The following is a 7,144-nucleotide window of genomic DNA, read 5'->3' on the forward strand; positions in this document are numbered from 1 at the left end:
ATGACTTGTTAGAGACTTTATTTGTGAGGCGGTAAGCACTCCCTCTGAGAGTAGGCACCGTCCTGGGCCGAGGCCCCCTTCAAGGCAGAACCAGGATCAGCACAGAAGGGGCCTGGGCTTTGGCTTGGGAGAAGGCACATTCTGGGCCAGGCCCTAGCTGGGAGTATTCAGAAGCCAAGGGGGTTGCTGGTGACCACGCCACCCCGCTCCACCAAGGCCTTGGAGATGCTTTTGAAGTTGCGGAAGAGCTCCTGCTGCTGGGGGTCAGACTGCAGAGCAGCCACGTTCTCCCGGATCCGGGCTGCAGCCTGGGGAGGGGAAGGAGGGGTCAGGTCTGTGCCCCGAGGGCCCCCCTGCCGCCCCCCGTACTTGGTAGCCCTGAATCTCACCTCAGTACACCAGCTGTCACAGAGCATTTTCTCATGCTGGGCTGTGGGGTGGCCCTCACTCAGGGCCCTTGAGGCCCTGGGGGGAAGCAGGACGAAACCAATCTGGGCTGTGAGCCTGGCCCAGGACCCCCAGTGCCCCCACTTCAGCTCAGGCCTCCCCCACTGCCTCCTCACCTGGACAGAACCACCACCATGGCATAGAGGTCAATGGCACTGTCTGCCAGACGCTGCAGCAGAAACTGTTCGTCTGTCAGGTAGATGGGATGCGGTTGGGGGGCGGTTAGTCGGAGGGAAAGGAAAAGGAGGGGGGGCGGGAATGGGGTAGAGCTCACTCACTGACAATCTCCTTCTTGTGTTTTATCAGCTTGGTCTCCACCACTGCAGCAAACTGCTCCAGAGCCTGCACTGCCTGAAGAGATGGGGAAGGTGCCCGGGGCTCAAGTGGGGCCCAGCCCCGTCAGCCTTTGACGCAGACTGTCCCCCCACCTTGACCACTTACTCACCAGCTCACCGCTCCGACTCAGTTCCTGGTGGATGGTGCCGCTGAGACTCAGGCCACTGCCCAGCCCTGCCCGCCTTACAGTAAGGGGAAGGGTGACTGGTTAGTTGCCATACCCTGCCCTACCCCGCCCCGCCCTGCCCTGGCCCCTAAGCTTACCGCCTCAGCTGTTTGCTTGCCTCTCCCAGCAGGAGGCCCGCATTCCCAAAAGGATTCTTTAGAGCACTGCCAAGCCCCGAGAGTTCCTTTCCTTTGTCCTGTGGGGGGAGGAGGGTCCAATAGTCAGGACTCGCTGTTCTGCCCAGCTCCTCCCCCCAGTTCTCCTCCCTCTTACCATACAGCCCTGCAGAGCCACAAACAGCCGGAGAATGTCATTCGTCCCTTCAAAGATCCGGAAGATGCGAAGATCTCGGAGCACACGCTCTACCCCAGGCTCCTACCACAGGGGAAGACAGATAATACGCCCCTGCTGGACGTGCCGCCTCCTCCTCCTGGCCCACTGCAGCCGGCCTGGGCAGAGAAGTGTTCTGTACCTTCATGAAGCCCATGCCCCCCATGATTTGGATGCACTCATCTGTCACCTTCCAGGCTGCCTCCTAGGGACAAAGAAAACACCCAAGACAGGGTTTGGAGCCAAGCTCCCAAACCGCGCTCTCCCTCCCCACAGGCCTGGGACCTCACCGAGCCAAAGATCTTGCTGATGGCAGCCTCAATCTGGAAGTCTGTGGATCCCTGGTCCATGTTGGCACTCACCATGTACGCCATGGACTGAGGTTGGGACACGAGAAGGGAAATGGTAAAGGGCTGCATCAGACTCGACCTGATCACCCACATCTACAAGACTGGGTCTACCCTGGCACCCTCTGGCCCTTGCCTTCACTTTCCAATGCCATGTGTCAGGCACGTCCAAATATTTGGTTCCCTGGTCAGTTCGTCAGGGGCTTGCAGGCACTTGACTTCTTGAAAGGGGTGAAGAAGGAGTAAGGATGGGGTGGGGTAGACCAAATTTCAGGGACCTCTGGAAGCACTTCGGCAGAACAGCATGGCTCTCTCCATCCTGCGGAAGCTGAGCTGACTATGCCTCCCCGCATCCCCTAGGGCATTGGTGTAAAGCTGGAGACCCACTGCCCCAGGTGCTGCTGGGGGTTGTAGTCTGACCCAACTGGGGAGAAGGCCTCAGGGCTCTGGGGAGGGGGGTGGCCCTCACCTCAGTCACATATTGCAGCATAGCCATCCGGGCCAGCTTCTCCTGGATCATCCCAAAGTTGTGAATTTTTTCCCCAAACTGGGTACGATTAGCAGCATGATCCACCTGAAAGAGGGCACATGTGTCCCACTGTGGTTCTCTAGTCTCCTCTTTCCGGGAGAGGGGCTGGGCTGCGCTGGGATGGGTGGGCTTTGGCCACAGCCAAGAGTTCAGTCCAGGCTGGGTGGAGATCTAAGCTATCAAGTCTGGAGCTGTTGGCAGGGGAGGGGCCTCTGGTGGAGGGAGGGCTTGCAAGAGACCAGGGACACATGAAAAGGGGGACAGTGTGACTGAGGCTTGGATTGGCTAGCTAGGGACTCGGGCAGGGTACTCACCGCCTTAGCAATGATGCCCTTCATGGTGCCTGCCATGGCCGCGGCCATGCCAAACCTTCCGTTGTTGAGAATGTGCATGGCGACCTTGAAGCCGCCCCCCACCTCACCCAGTACGTTCTCTGACGGCACCTGTACTCCGTCAAAGTGCACCTCTGCTGTGTTTGAGGCCTTGATGCCCATCTTCTTCTCAGGGGGCCCGCTGTGACAGACAGAGTGGAGAAGTTGCCACTGGGTGTGTGTGGGTGAGCCATTCATTCATTATGAGCCAGCCTGTAAGAGGCGCAGGCACCAGTCCCTGGCGTGCCCAGAGGGCTGAGGAGGCCTGGCTCTATCCTGCTGTCGTGTGATGGGCTCAGTGGTTGCTGAAGCCAAACTTCAGGTCAGCTGCATGCATACTAGGCCTAAAAGGAACATGCTGTCCAGATGCTCTGGCTTTTGCACCCATCCCCAGAGTGACCTGTGACAGCCATCTGCCCTGGAACTCAGTACTGCCCCCTCCCTGGCTCCACCTCTTTCTCCCAAGCCCACTCACTTGGTGACACCTCCAAAGCTCCTCTCCACCACGAAAGCTGTGATCTTCTCCTTCACGGCCCCCGTGGCTGTGTCTTTAACTGGTGTCTTGGCAAAGACCGTGAAGATATCCGCTAGGCCTCCATTACTGTGGAAAAATGAGAGGCAGTCAGGATGGAGCTGTGGGGCCTGGACATGGGCAGAGGTGGAGAGGAGGGAAAAATGGGAGAAGAGTGCCTGATCCAAATCTTGCTTCCACTGAGGGTATAGTATTTTCCACAGGGGCTAGGCACAGCTGAGGTTCGGATAGAGGCTGCGTCTGATCCACTTGAGGGCTCAGTTAGACAGAAAGCAGCAATAGTCTCCCCTGTTGGAGAGAGAGCTCCTTTACACTGAGTTCTGATGGACATGAAAGGCCCTTTAGTGCCCCCCCACACACACAGGCATTCCCCCTTAACGCTTCTGGCAATATTCAGTGTCTTTGTATTTCCCCACCAGCACACTGATGTCTACCCAGAATCTTCCCTCAGCCAGCACACCCAGCTGTGCAGTGATCTAAGTACCACACAGCCTAATTTGTGCCAGGCCCAGGACACTCCCAATCTCTGGGTCTCCTAGGGCTGCCTCACCAGATGCCAGTTTGGGGAGGTATTTTTCTTTCTGGGCCTTTGTGCCGAAGAGCAGGATGCCTTTGAAACCGATGCTCTGATGGGCCCCCAGGACGATGGCCAGGCCGAGGTCATGCATGCCCACGATCTCCACCAAGCGGGCATACTGGAGGGGAAACAGGCATCTGGGGCTGTAACTGGCTATGTGGGGACCTGCTCTTAGCAGGAAAGTGTGGGCAGCAGGGCAGAGCCTGACCTGGGCATCCCTGCAGAGAGAGTGGGCAGAGCAAGTGGGGCCACAGCAGAGGAGGACACTGGCAGGTCTGTTCCAGGTCTCGGTGGGAGGTTGGTTCCCTACACTATCCTCAGGCAGTCCCCACCTTAGCGATTCATTAGGACTTGGGACCCTGGGTGAGGTCCATAGCCCTTGGGAACTGCAAGTAGTTTGGTGCTAAGAGTCAACATCCCACAGGCCCCCAGGGCAGCTCTTGGCAGAGACCTTAGCTCCAGGTGTGAGGAGTAGACTGGGACACTGGAGGTGACCGAGGGAGCTCCCTCACCTGGGTGTTGCAGAGACCCACACCACCCAGTTCACTGGGCACTTGCAGACCAAAGGCCCCCAGCTCCTTGAGACCCTGCATAGTGGTCTCCTCCACTTGCTCCAGCATGTCATTCTTGGCAGGATCGTTCACCTCCTGGGGAAGGCACAGGATCTCATATCCAGGCTCCTGTTAAGCTCCTTATCCTCTTTCCCACCCCATCAGGGACCAAGCTCTATTCCTCAGGCTGGCATTGCTCACCTCAAAGAATCGGGACACAGGCCCCACCAGCTCTTTAAGAAACTGTGTCTGGTCCTCGTTGAGCACTGCAGGGGTTGGAGTGACAAGAGGAACGGGCAGGTCAGTCCAGGCGAGGCGGTCAGGGGAAGATGCCCCATCCCTATCCAGCTCCGCCTATCCGTTTCCTTACCAGAGGGGTACGGGAACACCTGATCAGTGGTGAGCTGGCCTTTGAACATCCCCACAGCAAAGGACTTAGATTCCTGCACAGGGAAAAGGGAGTTTCAGGGAGCAGTGTGGGGTGGGTCTGTCCCTAGCTTAGCTCCTCCCGGGCTCGAGCCACATACCGGCTTGGCCCGTTTTTCCCTGGTCGAAGCCTCAGAAGAGAGAGAATCGGACTTCTCCACAGCCGCCTGGGGAAAGGGATGGTTAGTGAGGCCGGGGAAGGGGATTCCAAAGTACCAAGGAAAGCAAAGGGGAAGAGCTGGGTGCCAGGGGAGAGCGCATCCGCCACCTTTCCCCTAGTTTCAGCTTCAGGGCACCCTGGTCTGCCCTTTCCCCTACTTTCGGCGCCAGGGCGATCGGCAGGTGACTGGGACCAAGAGGGAGACCCCTGCCGGCGGCGGGGAGGTGGGAGCCGAGGCGGCTTCCCGCTCTCACACCCTCGAAGGTGGCCGTCACTTACCTGGGCGGCCCCACTGGCATAGGGTCGCCAGGCGAGGCCGGGCCGGGACTGCCCAAGGAGCGCACTGGGCCGCGAGCTGTGGGGAGTAGGGGATCAGTCCTGGCCCGGTGTCCGGGCCCACTGCTCCCTTACCCCCCGTCATACACACACCTCCCGCTCCCCAACCTCAGCAGCTGCCGCCCCATGCTCGGCGCCATCCTCGCCGCCTGCATCACCGAACCGCTCCGACCGCTGCTACCCTGAGCGTTGACTTAGCGCTCTCGCCGGGTTAGCCAAAGTCTGGTCCTCCAGCCTTGCCTCATCCTCCACAATGCACCGGGAGGCGGTGGGCGGGGCTTCCGGCCGCTGGGGCATGCTGGGGTCTGTAGTTCCGGAGCGCCACCGAACCCCTGCATTCTGGTTGACCTAGGGTCATTTCCCAACGTCCCTTGTCTCCCCCAGACTCCTTCATCTCGCCTGTCCGAACTGGAGTGTAGCCCTCAGAAGGGGTAATGAGATAGGCTGAGACGGAAGACTGAGGAACTTAGGCGGCTGCAGCCAGAGGGATGGAGGGTAGACTGAAGGGAGGACTTCCTAGGTGGACTTAGAAGGGAGAGGTGGGAGCGTAAGGTAGATGCCAGAGGCAGAGACATGGAAAGAGGACTCTTTGGGGGTCCCTCGTGAAATCCGTCTCCACTAACACAAAACAGAGGGAAATAGTGTGGTGGGGGGGGGTTAGAATGGGCATCATCAGAAAATCTACAAACAACAAATGCTGGAGAGGGTGTGGAGAAAAGGGAACCCTCTTGCACTGTTGGTGAGAATGTAAATTGATACAGCCACTATGGAGGACAGTATGGAGGTTCCTTAAAAAACTAAAAATAGAATTACCCTATGACCCAGCAATCCCACTACTGGGCATATACCCTAAGAAAACCATAATTGAAAAAGACACATGCACCCCCATGTTCATTGCAGCACTATTTACAATAGCCAGGTCATGGAAACAACCTAAATGCCCATCAACAGACAAATGGATAAAGAAGATATGGTACATATATACAATGGAATATTACTCAGCCATAAAAAGGAACAAAATTGGGTCATTTGTAGAGACATGGATGGATCTAGAGACTGTTTTACAGAGTGAAGTAAGTCAGAAAGAGAAAAACAAATATCGTATATTAACGCATATATGTGGAATCTAGACAAATGGTACAGATGAACCATTTGCAAGGCAGAAATAGAGACACAGATGTAGAGAACAAACGTATGGACACCAAGGGGGGAAAGGGGTGGGGGGCTGGGGTGGTGGTGGTGGGATGAATTGGGAGATTGGGATTGACATGTATACACTGTTGTGTATAAAATAGATAACTAATGAGAACCTGCTGTATAAAAAATAAATTAATTTAATTTAATTTAAAAAATAATAGTGGGGTGGGTGACTCAAGGTGGGTGTGAATGGCTCAGGCATATTATCCTGAGATGTCGGAGTTGTCACTAACTCTGGAAACACTAAAATTTTCACAGTAGGAAGGACCCCGAGGTTTGCTGCCTCCCCCTTAGGACCTCTGAGACCTTCCTGAACATCTCTCTGCACCCTCTTGTTCTTTCCTGAGACCATGTGCTCAGGGCAGACCTCTGGACCTCTGGGCAGATGGATTCTTCCCATTCCCGAGAGGAACTGTAGGAATTCTCATGTCCCGTCCCCTTCACACACACACACACACACACACACACACACACACACGCACGCGTGCGTCTAGTTCTGGGTCAAGAAGTCCCAGGTAATTTATGCCCCTCTTTTTGCCATTCTCACTGGGGACAGGCCCAGGAGGAGAGAGTGACAGCTTCCTTTCCTTTTGAGCTGTGAGAGCAGAGCCCCTTGGGGGTGACCCTCTTCCCGGTCCTCAGGAAAATGTTGCAGTCATGCCTGGCTTTGGGGAGAGGGGCCAGCGTGTGAGGGGGAAGGTGGTGGTGGCGGTGGTGGCGGTGGTGGCGGTGGTGCCTGGGACCTGGGAAGAATGGGATGGTGGGCGGGTCAAGCCTGCCTACTTTACCTGACAGCTCAGGCTGGGTGGGGAGAAGACAGCTCAGCTCCGACCCTGGTG

The 7,144-nt window shown here is 56.7% G+C and overlaps 1 protein-coding gene across 4 annotated transcripts; it reads right to left on the bottom strand.

Moving 5' to 3' along the window:
- Position 1: 1 nt before the first annotated feature.
- ACADVL (acyl-CoA dehydrogenase very long chain) lies at positions 2-5,376 on the bottom strand. 4 transcript variants are annotated; one of them, XM_057535455.1, is made up of 20 exons: positions 5,217-5,376; positions 5,052-5,127; positions 4,714-4,779; positions 4,557-4,629; positions 4,388-4,452; positions 4,148-4,282; positions 3,609-3,753; positions 3,217-3,346; positions 3,002-3,127; positions 2,470-2,668; positions 2,096-2,200; positions 1,570-1,656; positions 1,422-1,484; positions 1,223-1,324; positions 1,048-1,145; positions 893-965; positions 726-798; positions 564-636; positions 390-465; positions 2-308 (listed from the first exon to the last, which is right to left on the bottom strand). In XM_057535455.1, exons 1-20 carry the CDS (start codon positions 5,261-5,263, stop codon positions 168-170), a joined length of 1,953 nt encoding a protein of 650 aa, XP_057391438.1. In that variant the 5' UTR covers positions 5,264-5,376; the 3' UTR covers positions 2-167. The 4 variants fall into 4 exon arrangements, with proteins under 4 accessions (XP_057391438.1, XP_007166525.2, XP_007166528.2 ...); XM_007166463.3 differs by having other exon boundaries at positions 5,202-5,356; XM_007166466.3 differs by lacking the exon at positions 4,714-4,779.
- Between the last annotated feature and the right edge of the window lie 1,768 nt (positions 5,377-7,144).

The sequence above is a fragment of the Balaenoptera acutorostrata genome, chromosome 20, assembly GCF_949987535.1.
Source record: "Balaenoptera acutorostrata chromosome 20, mBalAcu1.1, whole genome shotgun sequence".
In the NCBI taxonomy this organism is placed as follows: Eukaryota; Metazoa; Chordata; class Mammalia; order Artiodactyla; family Balaenopteridae; genus Balaenoptera; species Balaenoptera acutorostrata.

Bases quoted from the DNA above. Each gene is read 5' to 3' on its own strand.
- ACADVL (XM_007166463.3), bottom strand. From the start codon at position 5,263: ATGCAGGCGGCGAGGATGGCGCCGAGCATGGGGCGGCAGCTGCTGAGG. The intron at 3,128-3,216 runs GCACTCTTCTCC...ATTTTTCCACAG, and splicing joins GGAAGCAAGATTTGGATCAG to TAATGGAGGCCTAGCGGATA. The intron at 799-892 runs GTGAGTAAGTGG...CCATCTCTTCAG, and splicing joins TGAGTCGGAGCGGTGAGCTG to GCAGTGCAGGCTCTGGAGCA.